At 39.6% G+C, this 27,953-nt stretch overlaps 1 protein-coding gene across 3 annotated transcripts; it reads right to left on the reverse strand.

The window, feature by feature from the left end:
- Positions 1–60: 60 nt before the first annotated feature.
- LOC105429319 (uncharacterized) lies at positions 61–27,714 on the reverse strand. Of its 3 annotated transcripts, none has more exons than XM_089075570.1 (19): positions 24,361–27,714; positions 18,531–18,714; positions 17,999–18,065; positions 16,995–17,065; positions 9,986–16,830; positions 9,627–9,757; positions 9,379–9,517; positions 8,844–9,268; positions 8,657–8,774; positions 8,202–8,332; positions 7,976–8,119; positions 6,472–7,653; positions 5,951–6,369; positions 5,620–5,847; positions 4,392–5,285; positions 3,994–4,123; positions 2,968–3,301; positions 1,734–2,847; positions 61–1,653 (listed from the first exon to the last, which is right to left on the reverse strand). In XM_089075570.1, exons 2-19 carry the CDS (start codon positions 18,689–18,691, stop codon positions 1,056–1,058), a joined length of 13,131 nt encoding a protein of 4,376 aa, XP_088931696.1. In that variant the 5' UTR covers positions 18,692–18,714; positions 24,361–27,714; the 3' UTR covers positions 61–1,055. The 3 variants fall into 3 exon arrangements, with proteins under 3 accessions (XP_088931696.1, XP_011640512.2, XP_088931697.1); XM_011642210.2 differs by having other exon boundaries at positions 8,844–9,301; XM_089075571.1 differs by lacking the exons at positions 7,976–8,119; positions 8,202–8,332 and having other exon boundaries at positions 6,472–7,478; positions 8,844–9,301.
- Positions 27,715–27,953: the final 239 nt, after the last annotated feature.

Consider the following 27,953-nt stretch of genomic DNA (forward strand, 5'->3'; position numbering starts at 1 on the left):
TCTTTCTGTTTTTTACATTGAAAAGTAGTTTTTAAATTAAGCTTATTGTTCACATACTGATCAATTTATAAAAATCAAAAATATTTATTTGCGATATGGTACATATATTTACAGTTCTCTAAAAACTACTACAGTATCATATAATAGGATGTATCTCAGTCTTGTATTTTCACAGAATCTTACTGTTTTCCATCGCATTAAAATCAATGATTTGATAAAAAAAAATCTATATGATTAAAAACTGCAATGTGACATGGTAGTTAAATTCTAATCTGTATTATATCTGTATATTTGAATGTGTAGTACGGATTTAATTACTAAAAACTGCGTATAATTCTAAAAATATTCAACTTTTTTTGTTTCATAAAAATAAGTAAAATAATATTAAAATATTTACATAGAACGAAAAGCAGTATGTAACATCTCGTATTCTTACTTCCTTTGATATTAAATGGCCTTTCTGAACGAGTTATTCTGAATAATGTAAATACTGAGTAATGCAAATTGGTTAACTTAATTGTGATTTTATGAAAGGTATTAAAAATAGTTTTATTTGACTATTCGGCAATTATCATGTAAATCTGTGATGCAGTTACGTGTAACAATAATTCAAGATTTCACAACAGTCAACCCTTTCGTATATAAAAGTATCACATCAAACATGTATTCGAGACATTTTAAGTTAAAACTATGCTTTTAAATTGTACTAATTGTTTCAATCTTCTTTTCTAATGTACAGTTGTCGCATCTCCACTTTCAATATTTACACATCATTTTGTAAAACAAAAAAGTTCGAAGCACAGAAATACAAGTGATGTTAACATAAATCACTTTTTAATACTAATTAAAAAAAAAAAAAGAAAAAAACTTGTATTTTTGTCTTCTATCATCATAAATAAGTTTCATGTAAATTATAATTGAAGTTTTTCTTGCAATTTTACTTACGTGCTAGTTTTTACAGTGATTCGTGTAATTATCCTTAATGAAAAAAAAAAAAATCTTAATTTCGTTGACACGAAAATTATATCTCTTATGCAAGGATGATTATCGTAATATTAATTCAAGCTTGACAGGATCGCGGCATATTTAGGATTTTTTCTAATGTCTTTCAACAGTACTCTCGGCTTGATATTGATCAACGTTGCGAGAGTAAGACAATTTACCCTCATATTGTGACCGCCGACCACCATGTACGTGTTCAACGCGGCCAGATTAACCGGACTGCTCGGTATTCTATAATGCGAGACCGGTTGATTACTCTCTGCTACTTTTTCGTCCTCGGAGTCCGTATCTGTGTCCGTGCTGTAAGATTCTAGCGAGCGCGGCGTAAAAACACTTGGCGGATACCTCGGATTTGTGGATTTACGCGCAACTGCCTTGAATATGCGTGGGCCTGGTCTCGCATATGAAATAACTGATTTGATAGTGGATTTCCTCGCGACATTCCGACGTCTATTGCCTCCCAATGTAGCGCTGAAAATACGGCTCTGATCGTCCTCGATCTTTGTGTCACCAAGATCATTCTGTGTGACATGTATAGCAATCAGATTCTCTACGACTGATTCAAAGTTCGAAATGTTCTCCTTTGTTGCTTTGAGAGTTGGATGCTTTTCGGAGCTGTATGTGGACAACGACGTGATGGGTATCGACGTGCTAAAATATAGATTCCGTGTGCTTGATTATTTAGGAGTCTCCTGATGGAAGTGACAGTGTACGAGCAAGCAAACCCTTACCCTTTTGGTTGATCCTGTTCCTTCTGTTGTTGCTGCTGTTCCTGCCATTCCCGCCGTTTAAAGTTTTGCGGCAGATGCGAGTGATACATATTTTGATGAGTTATCCTATCATTATCGGTCTCGCAGAAATCATTACACCACTGGCAAAGCCATCCGTACCGTTGAATGACAGGCGACGAGTTCTCCGTTTTTTTCGTGAGATCACGGAGCGACTCGACGATATCCTTCTTTATGGGGTTTATTGGTTGCATCTTCTGTACAGGTATTTCCTTATATCTAAATGGAAACTTCGTGCTCGAACCCCCCGTCTCCGAACTCTTTGCCTCCTTGTGCATAAGATTCCAGTGTTGTTTGATGGACTGCAATGAAATACTACGAAGATTACAATAAAAGCAGCCATAAATGATAGTTGATGTTAGCTCCTGTTCCTCGTTCTTCAACGTCGCGTCGATATTCTTATGCATCGATGGACTGTTCTTCGTCTCATCGGAGGAGGAGCTGGCCGTCGACGACAGTTCCTTGTACTTCAATTGCAATGAGGGATGATTCAATTCCCAATGCTCCAGCATCTCAGCCTTGAAGGAACAGCTGTAGGTGCAATACACACACTTGAGATTGTTTTTGTGAGCGGTGTGCGTCCTCATGTGACTCTTCAAGCCAGTGTGATTTACGGCCGTGAAGTTGCATATGTCACATTTTTCTCGTGTGTCCAAGCGATTGCCAATGGAAGCTGCAGTTACAGTTGAAGCTGTAGCGGCGACGATAGTGGCCGGGTTGCTATTGGCATCCGTGTTCATTTTTCGTTTCTTTGGGACAGATTTCGGGCAGATGAGACCATATTCCTTCTCCCAGAATTCGTTAGTCAGTTTCGCGTTTCCCCATGCGTCTGGATTGTGGATGATTTTTTCCGGATCTTTCGGATGTTTCGCGCGGATGTGCTGACGCATCATCGTCTCCGAATTGGTGCTGCGATCACAGTAAGGGCATAGGAAGCCAAGCCGCTTCAAATGCGAATACTGAATGTGCAACTTAAATCCGCGCTGGCGGTTGAACGTCATCTGACAATGCTTACAGACGAGCGGCTTTTCCAACTCTTCATCAATCTTGTCGCGAACTGCGTGTATAAAATCATATAAATAATCATATAAATCATATATATATATATATATATATATAATCATATTTTATATGATGATATAAACGCAAGTGAAACAGTTCCGAATCTAATACTTACGTTTTTCGTTCTCAGATTTATCGTCATTATTTTTGTCCTCTTGCGCCTCGTCTTCTTTCATATCGATTACGAGATTTTCATCTTGGCTATCGCCATCGTCAGTGTCCATACTGTTTTTATTGGCGTCTTCGAGAAGATTATCATCGAAGACGGCAATAAAATTGGTTATTGAAGGTTCGAAGTTCGCGGTCTTTATATCAGGAACCCTAATAGGAACCTTCACGGGAGAAACATCTGGACTTGAAGAATTTGTATTGAAGGGTATTGCTACATTTTTGTGGATAGCGTTATAAGCTTTAATTAAATCTGTTTGCTTCTTTAACAAAGTTTTTACCTGCAAATATAATATTTACTTTATAATAATAAAACAAAATTTATATACAAAAAGAACCGGTAGACTTGAATGTTGCAAAAACAATTTCGGAAAAAGAGCACGAAAGTCAACGTAAGATTTTAGTGCTAAAAACGATTGTAATAAATATAAAATTGAGTGATTTGACTTAATAAAGGCTCATGTTAGGTGGAAATGTTTCCTTGTTAATCATGTTGTGGCGTAGTCGAATTATGAAAAAAATATATAATGTCTCAGCCAACAAAAGACTTCGTCTCGAATGCATCTCAAAGTTTTGAAGAGAAATTTCCAATATAAGTCTTCACAAGTCAAATCATTCAATTTATTGGTCATTAACATTAACGATTTATATAGTATAGAAAGAAATTTATACATTCTTTTTATAAAATTTTATACATTTGACGCAAAATAATTATTCTTTTGTAATTTTTGTTTCCAATTCAATTTTATAGTCATTGCGTAGCACTGAGGATGACTTAATCTAAGATCGAAACGTTTGTCATATATCTTCTTTATTTTTATCTATTCTCATTTTATATTTATCATAGTTGTTTAGCACTAGGCTTTTGCGTTGGCTTTTGCTCTTTTCCGCTCTTTTCCCGAATAATTTACATATATACTCTTTAAATAATAAAAGGCACATGGAAGTTTAAAAAATTTGAATAAATATATACCCAATCCTCAATCGCGTTATCCGGCGATAGTGGCTCGTGCTCTGGAAATTTTCCGTTATGACGTTTGGTAAAATGCTGCAGCAGCGCTTTGCGATTTATTGATAAATATCCGCAAGTTTTACAATGCCATCTAAACAAAATACATAATTTCTCTTAATAATAACATTCATACAAAACAAGTTTAACTTTTGAAAGTATCATAGTGAATTAGTAGAATTATTAACAGATTCGAATAGAAATTATAATAGATTGACATCCAATTAAATTTTTATACTTTATACTTTTAAATATAACACAAAATACAAAAGAGCACAATTGAAAGGCAAATTAGCGATAGATTTCGTCTGACTTCAGACTTGCGTTGCAGACCTACTTGTACACCGTTCAATATAACTTACCTTGGATAGTTCAACTCTCTATAAATATGATCTCTCATATCGTGCTTGTATTTGGTCTTGAAAGTATTACACAGCGTACAAACGTACATATTGGCGTCCGGTTTGCCGTAAGGCCCGAACCTTCCCACGTCGGAGTCGCCAGCATCGCTCAATTCAACCGTGGCTGTTTTTGAGTTTTTGGCTGATTTATTACCGTTTTCCTTCGTAACTTGTTCCTCGCCTTCCGTCTCGTCGCACGAGAGCGATCGCTTCGATTTTTCTTTAGCTTGTTTATTATTATCGTCGAGAGACGTTGACTTGCCAACCAATTTTATTTTAGCTGGCTTCACCGAGATCTCAGAGTCGTTCTTGCGTTTGCTCGCAGATACCTTTGAAGCCACGGGCGTCTCGCTCGTCGCGGGTATCTCGATTTCCTCTTCCAAAAGAATCCCGCGGATATGTCGAATCCGTGGCATGCTTCTTCTCCAAAGTGGCGTCGTATCGAAGGGCTCATCCTGCCCGCTTTGTTCTACAGTTTCCGTATTGCGTTTATTGACACCTTTTATTCTCTGATACGTCATAGCATAATCGGCATTTGAATCGTACGCGTGCTTGCTGTTTATGTGTTGTTCGAGATGTATCTTTCCGCTCGTCTTGAATGAGCACAGGGTGCATTTATATTGGCAGTTCTCACCGTGAACCGTGTCAGCATGGGTGGCCACGTCGGCTTTGTAAACGCATTTAAAATCACAAAGATTACATTTCCAATGATTGCCGTCCGGATCGGGAATCTCTTCCTCGACTTCTTCTTGGACTTGTTGTTGAATGTTTTCTGTGTTCTCGATTTCCCTTATTACCTTCACAAAAGGTCTCTTCTCTGGATGTTTATCGGTAAGATGCCGCTCCACGACGTGCCTGGATGTTATTTGACTACCATCAGAGAGCATAGAAAGTGCACTCGCGCCGATAAGAAAATCTTAAAACATCTGACAAGTATTATTTAGAAGAATTTTTATCGTGAAAAATAGCAATCTGTTTCGATTATCGAGTTACTAATAATAATAATTATTATTATTATTATAAAATTGATAATTATTATTAATCGGTAATCATGTCTAGGCATACTTGTCACATGTTTTAAATCTGTACTACATCCGCGTATATAAAATTAAAATGCTTATAAAATAACTAAAAAAATATAAATAATCACACGTTTGATGATGAAATTGTAGCACAAGTATATGCAAACCTATGATAATGATGATGATTGCAATGGGAACATTTGTAGAGTCTCGCATCGTGCATTTTTAGGTGAATGCCCATTTTATCGATCGCTATATTCTGATTCTCTTGACCCGACGGAGGGCAATGCGGACAACGGAAATATGGCTCTTCCGAATGTAGAGCCTTCAAATGATATCTCAACATTGCCTCGTCCACCGTCAGGTAATTGCATTCGGCCACGCCACATACATACCTGTTGTAAAGAAATATTGTTAGAACGATTATTTCTCGATGATCTATATTTTTTCTCATGTCTCATTTATTATGATCTCACAATCCACGATATAAACGCGTACCTTTTGTGTTCCGGTACAAACTTTGGTATACTGTCGTCCTCCTCGTTTTCTTTAACAGGTTCCTTTGGTTTGGCACCCATACGACCGTTTTGATGCGAACTGCTCGCCAGATTCACCATCTTATCGAACATTTTTTCCTTCTTATCTAGGCAGGGAACAGGATTGACCGGGCCGCTCTCGGGCACGGTTTCGTCTTTCGCGTGTAGTTGCAAATGCCGGATAATGTTCGTCCGAACTTTAGTCGTATAAGGACATACAGCGCACTGAACTTCCCGATTGTAAATCGCCTGACGCGGTAATTGTTCTATCTCATCGGGATTGAACGATAATTTTTCATCCGCGGATTTCTCGTTCTCCTGTTCCGCTCCAGACTTTGCACCTTTACGCTTCTTGGTTTTTCGTTCGGCAGATCCAAAGGGCTGTACAAATTACATATTATAAGAGAATTACATATAACACACTCTCTAAAAAAAGATATTTATTTAAAAAGATATTACATTTTGTTGATGAGACAAACTTACAACTGCTTGCACGATGAAGAGACCGTCGACTGATGGATTTGTTGGGTCTGCAGGCACTAATTTCGTATTGTTCAATTTGTGTTTTGTCCTCATATGAGCCGTAGCCTGATATGAAACCGAGTATCTCAGCTTACACAACGAACATCCGAAACGTTTTAAACCGTGACTCTTCATGTGTTCTAGGAACAAGCCAATTTTAGGTAAACGTTTCTTTTGCGGACAATGCGGACAAAATAAATATTTGCTAGACTGCTCGAAAGTGCACGTCTTCATGTGCGCCTTCAACAACATCGCATTTGATGCCGCGAAATTGCACTCTAGGTAACCGCATTTATACAAATCGAGTCCGGCACGGCCGGTATTTTTGATGTCATCCAAAGTTAAAGGTTTCTCTGATTGAGCAGCCGCATTAGTAGTACGTGTCTCTTCGGATGTGCATTTCTTTTCGATAGGATCCTTAGATAAAATCTGCTCTTTATTATCAGCTTTTGTTTCAGATAATACTGGCTTTATTGTCTGCTTTGCATCATCTTTCACATCTCTCTGTGCGGCTTTTTCCTCGCTCTCCAAGATCTCGATATCACTATCTTCAATCTTGTCTTTGAAGAACGATACGTTGCCAGAATTAGATGTGAAATTCTTCAAAAATTCCACATTATCGAGAAGATTTGTATTTACGAACTCGTCATTACTATTAAATTCATTAGAGAATTCTAATGGATCCACCGCGTTAGAATCATTCAAGGACGTCAGTAATTCCAATTCCGGTTCCTGAAGAATCTGATTTATAGCATAATCACTTAATTTTTCCGTCTCCGATTGCAGGAACAGCTTCTGCTCACTTTGTGGATGCTTTTCAGCAACGTTTTTGCTTGTTTTTTCATCAGTATTAATAGGCGAGTCTATTGGTTGTTTTGCTGAGATATTGGGAACGTTGGCATTTGCTTTCTCATCTTTAACTTCTCCGACAAAGTTTGATGCCAAACTATTTGATAGATCACGTCGATCTTGATTCGAAACAATATTTACATTTAGCGAAACTGTAGAAGTTTTATCGTTTGTTGTGTCCTTTTTAGTTGTCGTATTCTTTTTGGAATCGTCAACACTTAAATTAACATTTTCCTCCAACTTGACTAAATTTCGCAAAATAAGTTGTTTAATGACGTCCACATTGCGTGATGGCTGAAAGTTAATTGCAATTGTACGTACGCGTAACATAAAATAAGATTATTTCTTGAAATACTTATCATATATATTTATTTATATATCATATCATATATATTTATTTAAGATAAAATTTCATAAAATTTTTGAGAATATCCTATATTTATGAATGTGTATGTGTGTAAAATATATGTGTATAAGTTAGATATTAAATAAATATGTATAGATAAACACATATTCTAATAATCTCTAATGATGAACAAAAACATTTAATATTGAAATGATTTTGATACAGTGGCAATGTCGTGTACAACTTAAACATCAATTATAATAATTATACCATTGGAGGAAGCGAACGCTCCAAAGTCTGAGGCAATCGATCACAGTGAGAAAAACTTAAATGCTGAAGCATTTCATCTTGAGTTTCGGTACCATGTAAACAATATATACATTGATACTTGGAATATCCATGGGTCTTATAGTGCTATAAATGTTATAATAAGATGAATAAATATGTATTTTTTCTTTTTTTCTGATAATATAGATAGATAATATAAGATACTTACAGACATAAGAATTTCTATTGTTGCATATGTGCTATTACATAAATGACATTTATACATAAATTGATAAGACCAATGTTTCGTCCTCAAATGCATCATAAATGTATCATATACGTAAAAGATTTTATTACAATCTAAAAGCAATCAGTAAATATTTTAATATCATGCGCTATATACAATGTATGCTAACACATTAATAACATATTAATTTAGTCAAGCTAAATGAAGAAAATTAAAATTAATTAATTTAAGTGTTAATTTAAGTGTTTAAGTGACGATTCCAAAAAGAATTCAACAACTAGAAAGGACACAACAAACGATAAAACCTCTACAGTTTCGCTAAATGTAATTAATAATATATTAATTAATAACATATTAATATGTTATGCATATATTAATATGCTAATCTATTAATATGTTTATAATACACTACATTATGATCTATCATTATTACTCACCATGTTTACAGACGAAAGGTTTCATATAAGTATTACGATGAATGTCTTCTTGCATCGGTATCGACTTATGATTCGTGCCTAATAAGCAGTAAAACACAGTGCCGGGATGATTGGCCGCCTGAAAAATTATATCAATCATCCAAATTATTTCTTTTGGCATATAACTACAATATGCAAAAATTATTACCTGATGTTGCTGCACGTAGGACGGTATAATGGCTCGATAAAAGCAATAACTGCATTGATACTGGCAGTGAGCATGTTTCTCCCACAGATGATACTTCATGTTGCGCCAATCCTTTGGAAATGCTTGACAATAGGCACATTTCTTATAGTCATGCGGCGCCGGGCTATTCTTCTTGTCAGCCTCTTCACAATGTTTATTATAGTGCTCATGGTACGATTCGATGGAATCGGTTGTAAAAGAACAATCCTGACCCATGCATTTGTAGAAGTGAACCAGTTTTGGCTCTGTCAGCATCGCCGTATACGCTTCTACAGATTTCAGCTTGATCACGAAGGATGGCAGCGATGTTTCCTCCTTAGAATTGATCATTACAGGTGCACCTACTAGCTTGAGTTTTCTCGACCTATTATTTGAAGTTGATGGACCTGCCGACGAAATGATCACCGATTTCTTCAAAACTACGGTAAAAAATTCAGATGAATACAAATAGATTTCCGGTTGAGATGGATATTAAAAAATTCTTGGCCAAAAATACCTTGCATGTTCGTATTCATTACCAACTGTGGTGGAATAGTCTTCTTCAATATCAGAGGTTGATGATTAGATTTTCTCAAGACAGATATCTCTTTGTTCTTTATAGGAGATATCTCCACCGCCTTTCTAATATCACGTACCTGAAAACAATGAAATGAAAAAAACGTATAATAACGATAACGATAACAAAAATTAAACAAATTAAATTTCGTCAAGTAATAAAAAAATAATTATGATACTTTCACATACCGTAAGATTTTCACTTTTGTTGCGGTTGGATTTTGGTGCGAGGCTGATCACATTTTCAATTTTCAAAAACGAACATCCTTCTTCCGTATCCGTTTGCGATGCATCTATCGCACTATCCGATTGAGCTCCATCTACCAATTAGATAATATATATTGTCCTATTAATATATTTTCCTATTAATTATTATTATTAATATACACATACACATGTCTTTTTTTGTTACTCTGTGTGTGTGTGTGTGTGTGTGTGTGTGTGTGTGTGTGTGTGTGTGTGTGTCACTTTCTTGCATTTCGCTTCATTAACATATACAGCTGCCTGGAATGTTATTGCAATAGATTTTAATTGTTTCAATTACCAACCTTCCCGTTCCTTATCCGGAAACGTCGGCATAGACAACATGTCGCCGCTCAGTCGTCTGAATCTGATAAAATTTTTAGGGGGACTGGCGTTTTTGTATGATGCCGATTTCAGAGCTTCCCTCGCCATGCATTTATCCTTTTTTTGTTTCTTTAGCAAACGCTTGACGCTGGCGATCGGCACGACGTCCGGCGGTTTCGGGATCAAGGACACTTGCTCGACAGGTTCGTTCTTGATCTGAATGTGTTTGGACGTCGGCTCGGGCACTGGTTCCAGAGGTTTGACATTCTGAAGCTGCGCGGCCAGCCTCTGTATCGTTGTCAGCATCGGGACGCGCGACGACGATGACGTCATACTCGACGTCTCCTTCAGGATCATATTGACGTCGGTCGGCTCGGCGTCCGATTGTTCGCTGCTGGACTCCGTTTCGAAGATTGGCGCCGAGTGTTCGTTGTCGCTATTCTCGCCGTCGCTCTCGTTGTCCTTGCGCGAATCTATGGTCGCAAGAGGGTCCCGGATCTTTACGTCCGCCTTATCGTTCTCTCCCTCGTTCGTCACTTCCTGCGATTTATCAGCGGCCAATTGTTTCCCCATAACGGAGGAGTCCTCTTGACTACTCGGCTGACTCAGAGGATCCTCTTTAATGATCGTTTCCTCGACCTTCAGAGATTCCGCGGGTAAATTCTCAAGGGGTAACGAAGAATTTTCCCTCGAATTTTCTGGAACGTTCGCTTGTGCATTATTGCATTCCGGAACTGGGCTGACGACCGCGTCCGTGCGCATCTTGTCCTGCAGCTTGTCGATTATGGACAGACCCGGTTTGGAAAAGTTCTTCAGCAGAATACCGATATCATTGGCGATCTCTTGCATCGTCTTCTGCCGCTCCCGTTGGATCTCAATCTCCTTGTCTTCCAATTCAGGCGGGCAAACAAACGCGCTGAGATTAGGCCCGCTCGCCGGCCCTTCCGGTTCTCCTTGAGACAGTTTCGATCTTTCCTCGATCTCTTCATCCTTGACTTGAATGTTCTCGAATGTTTTCGGCTCATGCGGAGTACCCTCCCCGATGTTATCATCGTTGGGCTCCTCCAGTGGAGGACTCCTCGAGGTATCGATCAACGGCACGTTCTTGCACTCGATAGACTCAAATTCGGAAATCTGCGGCTTTGCCTCCACGACGAATGGCTCCTCCGCATTTCCGACTTTCGCCGATTCGCGTGGTTGCACCGCACTCTTATCCGCATCGCGCTCGACGGTTACCGCTGACATATTGATCTTAACGATCTCGATATTCGCCTGCTCCCGATGCCAAAAGGCAACGTGGGCCTCCACATTTTGCCGCTTCAGCTGCACAAAGTTGCAAGTACGGCATAGATAGCCGTAGACGCCATTTTCTTTCGGTATTATATCCTCGGATGCGGATTCGTTGAACGATTTGTCCCTGCGGCACACCTTATAATAATGCGTCTTCATGGACGCCTTGGCCACCGCTTGGTAAGAGCAATTGTTGCAGTGGAACCTATATTCGCCCGTGTGCGTGGTGCAGTGTTCGTAGAACGCCTCCAGCGCCACATCTGCCGCACCTTCTGTGACAAAACAGCAGAACCGGCAGCAGAATTTGCACATCTGGCTCGCGCCCGTCGCGGCTGCCGACGTCGCGGAGGCGCGCTCGGCGTCCGCGACCGCAGCCTCCGCGTCCGTCCACCTGAGACGCGAGATCAGTATCTCCTTTTCGGGATGATTAACCTTGTAATGATGAACAATGTTCTTGCCCGTGAAGAAGCATAACAAACATTTGTACTTGTCCGGGCCAACCCAGGCGTAGTCTATCAAATGTTTGGAGTCTATCCTACGGAAGAGATCCGTCATTAGCTGATCGTAAATAATTTTTGGCGATTCCTTGGAAAATCTGTTCGCCATGGTGGCATGCGTCGCGGTAGGAGCACCAACGTTCCTCTCACCTTCCGCTTCTATCTCCATTTTTACGGTCGACTTATTCTCCTCGATCGAAAGTAACGAATCGTCGAGCAGATCTTTGAGTGTTGTATTCAAGAGGTCGTCCGACACCGTTGAATTATTTAATTCCTCTTTAACGTCTACATTAAAGCTGTCCACACTTATATTTACAAGCGGTTTAATTTCCTCGCATTTCACCGTAGAATCTAGATTCGCATTTACAGTACAGTTGTCCTGGGGAGCCACTTCAGAAATTTTCTCTTCCGCCGCCACGAGATTTTTATCTTTAGACATCGATCGCTCACCTTCTGCGGTATCCGTCGAAACGTTCGCCTCGGCACTCGTTTCTTCGGTACTCGTTTTAGTAGCTTTGGAGGCCGAAGCGGCCTTCCTTTTCTTTTTCTTAGTGGTTACTATACCCATTTGCCAGCTGGACTTCTTTTTCTTCTTCTTCGGCAGCTTCTTCACGCCTGGCTCGATGGCTAGCGGATCATTCGCATCTTCGTCAAAGTCTATCTCGCTACCTTTGTCGGTCAACGACGTATTCCTTTCCGTCGGTACCGCCAGGCCCATTAGAATGTTGCTCAACAAGTCCTCCTTAGCGGTCGTCCTAGCAGCACCACCGATCGTTCTCTTTCTGGCAGTAGTGCCGCTCGACATAGAAATGTCCGATACTATACTCTCCTCGTCTGTTAATGACGTACCGTCCTCGCTCTTGTCATCGGTGAGCGCGAACGACTTCTTCGATTTCGAGTTCCGTTTACCCACCCTCTTGGCATCTTTCGACCGTTTTGTTGACGCCGTAGTGTCTATCGAATCCTGATCAGATTGCTTGTCCGGTCGAAGGGAGATGTCCACCGCTGCGGCTAACTCGGACACATCGATACCAAAACTCTCGTCAGACGAGCTGTCGAACATCACTTTGGACGAATCTAACTTGGTGATATCCGTCTTCTCTACGAGCACTCGTGGCTCCTTAACATATTTATCTATAATCCGTTTGGATCTACGTAGTGCGTCATTACTCTCCTCGCTGTGATCCACTTCTTGATTCGACGTACGATTGTCAACGTTGCTTAATCTCGTTCGCAGAGCCAGCGGTTGATCCTCCTCACTCTCGGAACTTGAAACGAACTCCTTGGAGCGTGAATTACGGGTCGTCCGTAGTTTGGCGTCCTTTCTGTTCGTCACTTTCGCTTTACTTGATTCTTCAACATTACGAGCTCTCAAACTCTTTCGCAACTTGTTCGCCGATTCATCTCTTTCAGTGTTCGGTTCTACGATCTTCTTTTCAGCCGTGTTCGACACTTCCTCCTTCTTGGAGTTGATCGATGATGTACTCATCCCCGAGGGTGACTGACCTTCCTTCGACATACGGCACATTCGATAACCCGTCGCTGTCATTACGCTTTCGCTAATGAACATTTCTCTGATATCCTCTTGCAACATTTCTAGAGAATTTCGTCTCTTCGTTTTTGCCTTTGGCTTATCACTCGAACCTTCATCGGCTTGGCCACTTGTAGGGTCAGAAGAAACAAATTCCGCGCAATCTGTCCGATTCTTATCTTGATCTTTATCTAATTCTGCATTACTCGTATCTTTTGACACCTCTACAGAATTTTGATCAACCTTATCCTGTTTATCTTCAGTTTGTTCGTTTTCTTTATCGCTATCTTTTATGCTACTTATTCGTTTTTTGTTTTCTAACGCCTTTTCACTACTATCTCCTAATCGATCATTCTTTTTATCATTCTTCTCTAAATGTAGACCCTTATTCTTTTTATTATCATTTGCTTGAATGCGTTCTTCGCCACGAGTTTTTAACGAGCCATCATTTTTCTTTCTAATTATATTTTTAGTTTGTTCTTCGTTTTTATTACCAGACGTTATTGCCTCGAGTTTTTCTTTCGAACTTTTAGGGTCTGTGGAGGATGCGGAAAGCGGCTCTCTCTCGTCACTCACATCAATGTTCGTATTTAAGATACTGAGTCTCTCAGCAAGACATTCATCGTCTGAACTGTCCGATACGATTACTCGCCTCTTTTTCTTGGTTTTAATCTTTTTCGTTTCAACCGTCTCATCCTTGTCCGAACTGCTGTCGGATTCGGATTCGATGATCTTCTTGATTTTCTTGAACTTTTCCGCCTTCAATCCCTTCCCGAGTTGTTGTAACAATTTCGCTTGTTCGACCAACATTTTGCCCTCACCAGACTCGAATGACTTCCTGACGAACGCCTGGATCAATTCCTGTGTGTTCACTTCTTCCTTGGACTTTGACCCATCGACTTTCGATTCGTCCCTCTTACTCTTCTCCGCGATATCATTTAATTTAAGATTATTCGTTGCCGAGTCTACTTCGTCATTTTTGTTAGTTTTCTCGATGTGAGATGACGAGAGAATCTCTCCTTCCCTTTCATCATTTTGTATCAAATTCTCCACTATGGGATTACTGTCGCTGCTACTACTCACCTCGCCACTCGCAATGTTCTTGTTCGTATTCTTAGAAGAAAATTTGTTGCTCTTCTTGCTATTATTCTTTGGACGCGGCGATTTGAACGGAACGCTTTCAACTTCCTTCGCCTCGTTAGCTTTGCGGATCGATTGTGGCGGTTCCGGTCGCTTAATTTTAGGAATTTTGAACTTCTGCAGACCAGAATTATGGCTGGCTTTCGTGTCAATCACGCCATAAAGACTCTCTAATGGCGATTGCATCCTGTCTTTCAGCAGTTTATCTCTCTCCTTTTTCTCTTCCTTTTCAGAAGATTTCTGCGACTTTGGTTTTCCCTTCGAGATTGCCTTTGTAGCCGATGTTACCGGACGTTTTCTAGGATCCCTCTCATTGTGAACAGTATCTTTGGTTTTGACTGATGTATTTACGTGTTTATCTTTGGCAAGACGCGGATCCCTAACGGAAGCGCTGGTCTCTTTGGCCTGATTCGCGTTATGTTCCGTACGAACCCGCGGATCTCGCGGATTAGAAAAACGATTAATCGGACGCCCGTCACGATTAAAACCAGGCCTCACTTCCGTCCTATTTCGATCGTAGTACCCTCCTTCCCTTCCCTGAGTTCTATTAGATCTATCCCTATCACGCGTACCCCAAGGGCAAGGAGTGTTGGGTCGCGGATAGGCAGTTCCCGTGGAATTCTCCACGACCTGAATTCCACAGGGAATCACATTTTCGTAAGGAGTCTCGTTTACTCTGGTGGGACCTTCCCAAGTAGGTCTCACATGTGGATATTCTGTGGGTCTGCCAGGAAAACCTGGATCGTAAGATCCTTGACCCATCTGAAAGCCTCTGTATTGTGACGAGAATCCAGGAGGCATCAAGGGAGGAATATCCTCTCGAACATTTTCCGGTCTCACCCCGTGATTCATCTCCTGCGGTCGTACAACAGGATTAATCAACGGTCTAGGACCGGCAGGTAGATTCGCTGGAAACTGATTTGGCCTAAACTGTGGCTCCATTGGATGTTGAAAGGAATGCTGGATGGGTTGCAGAGGTGGATTAGGTATTCCGCCGTAAGCCGAGGGTGTCCATTGGTTGTTGCCGAATTGATGTTGATGATCGCCCGTGGCCGCAGTAGAGGCCCAATGCATTTGATTCATGTGCATATTATAGTAGTCGGTGTTATCTATCACAAACTCATTGTCTCTAGGCAGAGTTACATCCTTCCGCGCGTCCGATGGCGCACTCGGACGTCTCTGATACAATGGAACATTTCTCTCATCTGGTTTGTTTGCGGCATTATGAAAAACTGGCATCTGAGATGACATTTCTTCAGAAATAGCGAAACTGGTAACCGACTTATCTTTCTCGTGAACTTGAGGGTCACGTTGACGCGGGTGCCTCTCATAATTATCCGCGTAACGCGGTTCTTGAACTCTAGAACCCAAAAAAAGTGCTTGCGATACCGATCGAGGATCGTTTGATTGATGTGGCGGCCCTTTGATTTCACTCGATTTCACAGGTGAAATTGACATATTTGTCAAATTTTTCCTAACGGTAATTCTGTCTCTATCTGACGGAAAATTCTTCGATTTATCCTTATCCATCTCCTTTTGCTTCGCGGCATTGTTATCACCTTTATCGCTTTTCTCGCCATCACCTTCATTCAACAGTTCTGCGAGATCTTCCATAGATAATGGAGGCTCGTGCGATAAAGGCGGCGGCGAGAATAAAAGCGGTATAGACGGTTGTGATTTTGACGGCGATTTCGCATTATGATTGTCTTTCGATCTGGGCGATGTGACTGTAGGGTTCGCATACAATATTTCGGGATCGGGAGAATTAAGTCTCACTTCGGGGACATTCAGGGGTGATTCTGGTCTGGAGGAACTGGCGACCATTATGTCCAAATTCAACTTATTCTTTTCCAAAACCGAAGACAATCGCCTTGAACCACCGAGAGAAGGCACCGGGACAGTCGGTATATTCTGCGAGTCCAACGCATAGTTCCTGCTATCGTTGATTTTTTGCGGTAGATTGCTACTGACCAATTTTGCAGCGGTCGCTACATCATGGCTGGTAACGAAAGATTGCCGATCTCCTCTGTTTCTCGAATTATGCCTTTCCGATTCTTCTAACATGTCCCATTCAGTGAATGAGGTGTCTTCCGAATTAGAATCTGATGACGACGAGATAGTTATAGTTTTTGTACTATCCGTAAGCGTAATGATCGGTATTATTTTGGAACGATGCTTTTGTCTTCTGTCTTTATTCCGTTCTAGGTCATTGCGCTCCGTAGGAATTATTATAGGTACAATTTGGCAATCAGGACTGGATGATCTAGTGGTATCTGGACTTTCTGGCGTCTCAATTTTTTTATTCTTTTCCGTATCTTGCGATTGTGATTGCGATGACTCTGCTTCTTTGCAATCCGCATTCTTCGAGCTGAAGATAAAACATAAAAACTCACTTTTTTTAATATTTATCGCAAATTTTAAGAACTGTTGTTTATGATAATAAGTTATATAATTTTAATGTATGTGCATTACAATTATTTGCAACTATTTTTTCGCAACTTCTTTAAAATATCAATGTACATGATTACTTACGTTGAAGGCTGTGATGTAATGCCATAATTTTGCTTACTTGGCAATTGTAAACCAGGTGTATTTCCCTGAAACTCGTGTCGAATTAGAATAATTAACATACAAAAATCAAACATGCACTACCAAAGCCTGAAAACACTTAAAAGAAGCAACAAAAACAGTATTACAAATATAAAGAACCAAGGATCAAATAAGCGGCTACTATAAGAGGCCAAGAGAGAAAGAGCAATATGTTTATATTACATCTATGCATGATGCTTTTAAAAATGTGTTGTGTGAAACAATGTGCAAAGCTAAATCCTGGGTTCTTTTTTATATTGGAACATAAATAGATATAGTTGTTACACTGAAACCTTTAGATATGTAAATTTTCATAACGAGAACACACAATCCTGAAGATTTTATTTCCGTTATAAGATGAAAGATAAAATATGGAGTTATTTTAATATTAAATCATTCAACATTATACTAAAAAATATATATTATTTCATTATGTTTTACATCTTTCATCAAAAATACGAAATATGTATACTCAGAACAATCATTTAATTATATAATCATTTCTTCAAACCCATGCATGTATACAGTTACATAAAGTTTAATAATTATTTTAAATTTAAAATAGATTTTTAAAGTATAATTTCAATAAATATTTCAATTTTTTCTTAACAAAATTATCTTAACTATTTAAGGAAACAATTTCTTATAATTGTTTTGAGCAATATATACATATATATATATATATATATATATATATATATATGAGACATGTGCACAAAAAATGTGTAACAATAAAAATAACATAATAACAATATATACGAAAACACAAAATATGAATAGAATGTCCTAATCTTTTCTTTATCAAGAATTAAAGACGAGAAATATACATTAAGCAAAATTTCATTTAAAATTTTTTAGGACACTCTAATTTGCTTATTCAACAACAAAGACATCGACAAGAATCAGTTTTCAGTGTATGTATTCAAACAATGTATCAGCATATCTACCTTTTCTACCCTATTGTATAGTTTCTGCAAAACGTCCTCACACCGCTGCAGTGTCTCAATCTTTAGCCTATTTCATCAATAATATTCTAGTTAGTAATTCTTTATACAGTACTTTTTAACATTAAAAATAACATAAATTCACAAAAAAAATATTGATATGAAAAAACATAAATTATAAATTGCACAAATGAAATTTATATGCTTGCTTATATATACTTTACTTACTTTACTTACTTTAGAATATATATATATATATATATATAATTTTTTTTTAAAGTAAGTAAAGCCTATTTTGTGTATGTGAGGGGGAAAGGGGAGGATGGATGGATGGGTGGACAGGTGTGTGTGTGTGTGTGTGTGTGTGTGTGTGTGTGTGTGTGTGTGTGTGTGTGTGTGTGTGTGTGTGTGTGTGTGTGTGTGTGTAGATAGATAGATGGATGGGGCAGATGTGTATGTGTGGGGAGGGGAAGAAAGGGGGGGAGAGGTGTACACATTCTCTAAATAATTTCGCATAAATTTCTATCTAACATACTTCCGCTTGCTATTCGATAGAATTCCGTGCAGACTTTGCATTTTCTGCAACTGAATTTCCCGATTGTCCTTGTCCTTAACGTTTTGTAGCCTCTCAATCATCGCTTCCAGAAATGGAATGTACTTTTGCATCTCTGCAAACTTTCTGTCGTATTCGTCCATTTTGTTTTCTGCTTTTGATCAACCTGAGATCAGACAGAGAAACACGCTTTTTTTATAACAGTAATTATGTTATGTTTTTTTTTTTATACAGAATCTGTATATTCGTTATACAGAATGAATTAAAGTAAAGTAACACAAATTTTTCGATAACTTTGTTGTATCAAAATAAATTTGAAAGTTTTTTTAACATGGGATAAATTCGCACGCAAGGAAAAAAATCAAAAACGCAAGTGAGAATTTCGCAAAGTCAAAAAAAGCATTGCCATTTCTATTTTCGATATTCTACAGGCGCGCATTGTAAATCCATAAGATGAATATAAATATTTATATAAATATTTATATTTTTACATATATATATATATATATATATATGTAAATATTTATATTTTTACATATATATATATATATGTAAATATTTATATTTTTATATAATATAATAATTTTTATATAATATTTATATTTTTATATATATATATAAATATTATTCACCATTTTAGGTGAAATTTTGTGCCTAATAATAATTTTTGTAAAGTAAATAAAGTGTAATAAATGGAAAATGCGACAAAGCGGGATCTTAGGTGTCTAATAATTTCATTTAAATTTTTTTAAATTTATATATATATATATATATATATATATAAACATATATATACATATATATATATATATATATATATATATATATATCTATATATGTACATAAATTCAAGATAATCGCTTATCGTCAATTTCTTAAATGTTTATACATTCCGTAAATACACTCACGTCATCATAATTGCCGTCATAAGTAACAGCGCGTGAAATTTTAATTATCATAACTCGATGCAGAGGCAACATAATCGAATAACCTCGTTATTAATTATTTATCATCTTTCGTTTTCCCCAGACGCGAAGAAATACATTTTTCCATTATTATTATTGCAGTTCTGAAGGGGTTTTCAAATCAATTTCATACGCGATTTCATAATCTCTTTTCGCTGTCGTAAACCATCCCAAGTTCTTTCACCTTTAAAAAGCTCTTGAAAGCAAGCAAGCTTCGAGCGATGCCGCTTCGCTTTATTCCTCGAAAAACTGGTGGATATCTCAGACTTGCGTGAGAACACAAGCCTCTTATTTCCCACCGATTAGCGTCGTTCAACATCAATCCGTTTATTCGTCATAGAACAGAGCGGCATAAATAGCCGTTTGAACGTCACGTGTCGCGCGGCTCGCTCAATCCTCACATCGTGAGGCACAGTTCACGATTCTATTTTCCGTTTTTCGAAAAGGTTTTTCGAACTCTCGTTAAATCGCAACGAAAAATGCGATCGATAAATATCGTGGAGAAACGTGCCGTTGTTAATATAGATCGCGGCTCTCGATTGCGAGACCCCTATATTACGCAACTGCGTTAATCGTCTCTAATGAATATATATATATATATATATATATATATATATATATATCGCGTGGCAATCAGACCATTTCACATTCAATTCATGCGATTCTTCTCCTTGTCTCTCTCTCTCCCTTTCCCTTGTTCGTTCATTCTATTCCGCTTTCACGATGGAATAACAGAGTTCCCGTTACGTAAACGTTGCTTTTTGATCCAGCACGATCGGGCGTCTGTATCACTCGAACGAATTTTTTCTTTTTTTTTTTTCTTTTTTTTTTTTTAAGACTTCACTGACGCGTTCTTGCACAGAGAGTTGAAAGGCCGGGAACGTCCTTCGGCGAGCGTCCAATCTTCGCCGAAGGGGCTGAATGCCGCACTTTGACCAGCGCGTACACCTCGCTGACGATCGATTATTTTCCGCCGATTCTGCACGCTTTGTCACCACCGTTGTTCGGTGTATTGCATACAGGGTGAATCATAAGCCACGCACTACATTGGATTTAAAATCAAGCGGCCATTTCTCTTGGGAGAAATGGCTGAATTCGATGTCTTTATAAAAATTTTCCTAATTCCTCTTTGGAATTTCCAGCATTCACCATGAAAACGACTTATCGTGATTTAAATCAGATCGCAATTAATTTCGCATCGGACTATGAATCTGCCATTTGTGGTGCGGCTATATATCTAAAAAATTATCGTGATTTAAAAATGAAAAAAAAAAAAAAAAAAAAAAAAAATGTATTGTTACATTAGTATAAAAGTTTTCAAATTTTTACAATAATATATAGAACACCATGTATAATGTACACGCAGTCGCATTAAACGTATACACTAACGTAAGTAATATGATATCCCTAGTTTTCGCCGTAATAAACGGAAAAACTTTTCCACCAAAGCTATAGCTAATCATGGTGGTACTATTGCGGGGGTAAGGAGATGGATATTGATCCAATCAACCCCTTTTACGTACAGTTCTAGAATATCTACTTGTCACACAAAAGCAATATTTTCGATGTTCAAAAACTCTCTCTAACAACAATGATACATCTGACTCTTGCATATAATTATAACATTTTTCTTAGACTTATATACTTATAAAAATATATTTATGGAAAATGTGATATAAAAGTAATGTGCTAAAATACCTAATTATAAATTTTTAAAAAATTGACCGGTAAATATCGCTGAAAAATATTATTTGTTTGTTGTGAGCGTAACGTATCGTTGAATAAGTTACCGCTCGAACAACAGTAGAAAAAAGATTATGAAATATATTTGCAATCAAAAGATATGTACAAAGATAAAAAGAAACAAACTATCAATTAATATCCTGAATATTTTGATTCAAAAAATATTACAAATTTATCCAAAAATATGTACAATTATAATACATTTAATTCTTTAATAAGTAAAACAACAATATTCTATAAATGCTCAGGTTTTACAAAGTTCAGATTTCAGATTTTTATGTAACATATTTAGATCTAGAAAGACTTCTTGTGTTGTGAGTGAACAGAAATTAATGTGATAATAAACAATCTTCCTTTGTATTAAACTCGCGTGTAGCCGCGTTAATTTGTGCCGACGAGGTATTATGTGGATGTAGGTCGGAAACATGATCAAACTTGTGTTGAATACAATGTATACCATTGTATAAAATATCGCCATTTGCCGACTCCTTCAGTAATATTTTTTCTAGTTTCTTGCTTTGAATATATCATATATTAATATCTTCAAAAATATAAATTTCTGTTCTTTGTTTAATTTGGAGCAAATCTTCAATGTAATGTTAATTTAAAATTCAGTCACTTAGATAAATATCTTGAAACTTAAAAGATCATATAAAATAGTACCGCATTGCATCTTTATTATTTGTAAAACTTCTCACTATTTTGCTTGAAAAATATATTTTTCACAATTTTACACCACACTTTCATTATTTATAAAACTTCTCACTATTTTGTTTGAAAAACACACTATTCACAATTTTACACAGTCTTTTTCAGTAAACATACATACATAAACTTTTGTTTATAAAAAATGTATGTCACACAGCAAGTTTCTTCACACAGATTAAAAACATTGTATCACAAACTTCAAATTTAAAATAAATCTGCGATAAACAAAGAGCCAAAACCAAACAAAACCAATATGTCTAATAGCTAATATATTTTACAGAATTTTTCATCATACCTCAGAGAAATGTTTTAATAGCAGTAAGATTATAATTATTCTAAAAAATATATAATTACTACATATAAAGAAAACTATCACTTTATATTTCAAAATGGAATCAACGATCGCGATAAGCGTTTACAACGCCATATTTGACCTCTCGAGAAACACTCTGAAGTCAACAAAAACCGAAGAAAGTCGAAATTGTTGTGAGGAAACACATTTCTAATTGAACGTCAAGGCAAAATGCTGACTGTCGTCGGGAATCAGATCAACAAAAGTTAAGAAATTAAATTGTAAAATTGAGATAAGTAGATTCGGATTGTAGGCCGAGTTGAGCGAGTTTTGAATCCGGCAATTTCTAAAAACAGCCGGATAATTCTTCAAAACTGCCAATTGGAATGAAATGATGCGATATTCAACATTGTAAGTAGCATCGAGAAATGGTAAATCCACATGAATAAAGATCACATGATCATTCACATTCTCGTTCAGCCATTACTGATAGGCAATGTGAACGAAGTATTCGGAATATACGTACGTACCAGACCTGTACTGAAGATCCTATCGGAATTAATTGTCACCAGTCGTCGGCACTCTGCTACGGGAGATTTTCCATCTAGTTATCACGTCGCATACTATCATGCATCTTATTATGCATAATTTAGCGATTCGAAACAGTAGAAAGACAGAAACCAAATGCAGTCGAATGCATGTAGTCTTTCATGGCGGTTTAACCGATGTGGCTCCAACGCTAGCGGCAGATGGCGCGAATGTTTGTCATGGGGGCGCCACTTGATTGAAAAATTTAGGTTTTCTGAGGAAAGATGAGAGCGAACAAAAGTGCTCGTAGATCATTCGTCGTTATTCGTCGCGTGACTATCAGAAAGCTGAGGATACATGGCGCGTGAAGCCGAAGCATCAGAATGTACGAAACGCAAAGCACGATGAAATCAAGGTGTAAGACTCGCTAATAAACGATTACGATTCAAGCCACGAATCGGTGGCTACGATCGAGATAGCAATAAAATCGAAAATCTGAAAATTGGACGAATTTAAGAATATTTTGGACAAATGTAAAAAGCATTTAAATATTGAAATCCTTCAATATTTAACATTTAATATATTACTAATAAGTTTTTAATATGCTCAATTAATTCAATTTATTTTGGATCAAGGCTATTAACTTAATTATTTAAAAAATGATCGATGATATATATTCAATGCAGAGAAACTTTCGAAATTTATAATAAAAAATTCCTTGATCTTCGATGCATTTTTGACATTCGTTTTTTCAATATTACAAAAAAATAACTCGAGCCTCGAGGATCTTGAAACTTTCTCAAATACAGCTGTGAAATATAGCATGTGTGCAAAAGTTTAATACATTTTGTTACGCCCATAAAAATAATTATGGTCGACGAACGTCACTAGTTACGTAAAACCATCGTCAGCAGCGATACATAACAAGCGAAATAAAATACATGTAAAATTACAAAACAACCTCTCGTTGTTCTTTTCTCCTTTGTTCTTTTCCGTTGTTGTGGAAAATCCTCGATGATGCACAACAGAGCACAACAGAGCACAACAGAGCGCAAACGTCGTCTCCTCGAGAATGTTATAGAGCTACAAAACTCATGTTGGGCCTACGAGTCGTACTCGTGTTGCACAATGGCGACTGCATTTGAGGATTGCTGCTCTCCACGCGATGACGATAACGAAAATTTTTTCGTAGCATATATCGCTATGCGAGAAAATATTGACATTTTACAAATTCACGTAACGAAAATACGGATTAAAATAAGTTATGAAAATCTAGCTTACATACAGGAATACCTCTTTTAAAATACGATCGAACTATGAAAAATCTCGATGAACAACTACAAAATTATTATAATCAACGTAATTATTTTAATTATCACATATACAGGTAGGAATAAGGAGGCATGCAATCTTTCGCAAAAAGGAAGAAACAATAATTAAAGCGAACCTGACGTTCAATTCGACCGCACTGCACGATTTGCTCTCGAAGAGAAAAAAGGAAAGGAAAAGAAATATCTAGAAGAAAAAAAAAAGAGAAAAAAAAAAAGGACGAGAGGCAACTTTTTTTTTTGCGCACCTGATAACTCATTACATTCGCAGGCTGACAGCCGATAGCGCGTAGTAGATCATCTCCTGCTGCTCGGTACGATCCTGCGACTGGAGCGTTCCAGCCCTCTGTCTTTCTCTCTCTTTCTCTCCCTGCTCCGGCAACGATCGTGCAACGACGTTTCATCGACGCGGCTCCCTCCACGCTTTCGTGCACGCCGACGTGCACAAAAAGCAGCTACACCACGCACAATGTCAGCAGTTACGTCGGCACTAGTCCCAGCTTACGAGGTCGAGAGATTTCCCTTTTTTTTTTTTTTTTTTTTTTTTTAAGGTTCCCACAGCGCTCTCTATAGTTCGTTTGCAACGCCGGTTGCGGGGAATTAGAACACCGACGAGAACAACCGCCGCAACGACGAGCAGCGTTTCGGCGAGCTCGCTTTGTGCCAGCGCCGGGAGACGCTCGCCGTTGAAACCTCACGCGGTTGCACGATTGTAGCAGCGTCGCTCGGAGGAGCTAGGCGCTCCTTCTCCGTCAACATTGTTGGAAAGGCGAGAGCTGGGCGTTCGCTATCCAGCGTCAGTAATCCGTCTTTTCGGCGTAATCGATCTTACAGTTTGTGCCTTTGTGTCCCGTGATTCGACCCGAAGAGGAGAGGAGAATCACTCTCGCAGCGCATTCTCACTCTCCTTATGCATCCTTCCTGATCGCCTACGAATCTACTTTGTTAAGTAGACTCATGCGTGTGTAGCTCATTCCGTGTGCTTTCGTATGTATTCACGGAAAACTCGCCGCCCGCAACTTTTGACATCTCTCTCTCTCTCTCTCTCTCTCTCTTTCTTACTACGTGTCTCTGTCTCTTCGCCTCGAAAATAAAGCGCGATAATCTCGTTTTTTTTTCTCTCCTTTCCGCGTCTCCCGTGATTTTTTTTTCTTTTTTTTGTGTGTAATAAAATTCCCCAGCGGATTTTACCCCCCTGGCGGCAAAGTGGAACAAAGCCCGGCGAAGTGCCAATGCGGACGTGTGACGCAAATTCCTATTGATTCACATCGCGAGGTTAATGCGACGACCTCCCGCGCACATCTGCCATGATTCCATTGAGATTTCACCTGGAAACGGTCTCGCACACCTCGCTACCTCGACCGCTGGCTAGGAAAATCGGAAAATCGCTCATGCCCCGACGAGCTTTGCAGTCAACAGGAACCAGACGCGATACACACCTACACACAAAACAGGCACACAGATACTACATACGAGCAAGACGTTACTACGCACAATTATCCTCGGCATCCAATCGCGAATCCCCCGGAAGGGAACATTTAGAAAATCGATGCTCCGCACGCTCTTTCCTCCGCTGGCGGATCGCCGTATGGGTGAATGACCTTATCGGTTTCGACCGTTAGGCGACTACGAGCGAAGGACCCTAGGCCCTTATCGCGCGACGAGATATTTATTGCCGTCTATTTACCGTCTTGCAGAAGCGAGCCTCGGCCCATCGTCCCTGTACCTCGCCAGTGTGCGCGATTATAGGTACATTGCGGTAACCTCCTATCTTAGACGATGAATCGCAGGTCGCAGGAAGATGCGGGAGTCAACAGCAAAGCGGCCGATCTGCTCTCGGCCGCGTATGAGTCATCCGAGTCGTACGGCCGCTCGTGAGTCGTTTTGAGCTCGGCGTAGGTCGATCGGCGTGGCCGAATACTTGAGGGGGGCTTCACTACGTCGGAGCAATTATGATCGCAACTATGATCGTTCGCTCACACGGCAAGTCTCCTTCGGCATCAATTCGAAAACGCTCGGACGAAGAGGGAAAACGACGAGCTAAAACGTTATTATCTTTCGCCACCTCACTGGCCGCACGTCTCCCTCCGATCGACGGAACGAGGCCTCTCGCGTGGAGAAAAAAAAAAAAAAAAAAAAAGTACGTTTTAGGCGAGAGTCTAACTCGCGTTTTGATCTTGAACGCGCGATGATTTACAGCGTAACGTAGCGTGACGCGTTCGGCCGTTCTCGAAGATTCGTGGATTACGTCACCAGAACGGTCGTACCGGAACACGATCTATCGAGTATCTATCGGCGGGCACGAAGAAACCCCGCCATTAATCCGCGATTCTAGTTCGGATCCCGCGCGACGCCGAGGGTCCACCCCGCGCCCCTCGCGGGGGATCACGACGCACCGGGCACTTTCGGTGAAAGAGGGGCGCCACGACGCCCGAGGACCGGTAGTAGCGGTATTGCATGGAGCACTGTGGGACGTGCCATGAGCGCGATTCATCATTTATTACATATACATATACGTATTTATATACGTGTACACGCGCAACTCGGAAAACTCATAATAAATGCCCGGGGAAAATTGTCTTTCTCACGCTGTGCGTCTCTCCTCGTCTCGCCTCGCCTCTTCCTGGTCCCACGATCTCGCGGTGTGCCAGTCCGCCCTGAAATCCGAACGAGGCGACCATTTCCGAAATATCCTTTCGCCCGTCCGCCCCTCTTTTTTCCCCTCTTTGGCGTAGGCCGCCCGCGCGAGGAGCGCGACAGCTAATCGCGCTCGTGCGCGATCTAATTGCGACGGACGCGAAGGGCGAGCCGACGCTCTCACCCAATGGCCGCCGTTTACGTGGCGCCGTGGCGAGAAATCCGGGCTTCTCGTTGCTCGGGACTCTCATTGCCGGACGTCGTTCTCCGTCGCGTCACACCGCGAAATTCCGCGACACCGTCGCGGTGGCACGATCGATTTTTAATTACGCGAGTTACCCTTCCTCCTATTTTCCATATTGGCTATATCGCTCGTGGATTGCATCTCGTATGGTCCAGTTTTTTTTTTTTTTTTTTTTTTTTTTTTGTAGTTGAATCAACGTGCACTTGTACTTAAGAATGAAATATGTATTTGACGCGATTAATATTCGCGTAAAGGCCCGAATGCAGGAAAACGGAAAACAAATCTCTGATATGGAAGCTGCGCGACGCGAGTCGAGCTTGCATTTCCTTCGAGCATCTCCCGTTCGATGCTCGACGAAAAAACCATCGAAACGAATCATCGACGGCGGGGGAGCGGGGAACGCTTTTAGTTTCTCTCACGGCAGGCGCAGGTGCTTCAAGAGCGACCTCGCGAGAAAGTCAATCAATCGTCCACGTCTCGGATGTCGCTCATAAAAATCCTGTTGCTAAGCGAATAGCCTCCACACAAATGGTGGCGTAGCCACGGCAACACTGACAATGGGAACTCAAACGCAAAAAGGAGTAAACGAAGGGGAAAAACAATCTCTGAGAACTCGACTGATTTTCAAATTGGTTGGGGACTCGGAGAAGGGGAGGGGAAGGAGGTGGACGGTCCGCTCAGAACACGACATATGTATATTCCAAGATCAATTTCAATTTCACGGACGAGACGACCTCGTCGAGACCTCGCGCGAAGGGGTCGGCTCGAGTTCCAAGCGTTCCCACGGATTCCGGAATCTACACGATTTTTCTACGGAATTCGCGGGACGAGATTCTCGATCTGGTCCCGGCATGTTCGTTCATGCCACGTCGTTTCGCACTTCAAACGCAGACAACCGCCTCGTCATCGCGATCCGTAAACACTGTCCACACATTCACGGGGGTGGATTCGCGGATTCGA

The sequence above is a fragment of the Pogonomyrmex barbatus genome, unplaced genomic scaffold (genome assembly GCF_055798465.1).
Source record: "Pogonomyrmex barbatus isolate J1 unplaced genomic scaffold, ASM5579846v1 scaffold19, whole genome shotgun sequence".
Taxonomy (NCBI): domain Eukaryota; kingdom Metazoa; phylum Arthropoda; class Insecta; order Hymenoptera; family Formicidae; genus Pogonomyrmex; species Pogonomyrmex barbatus.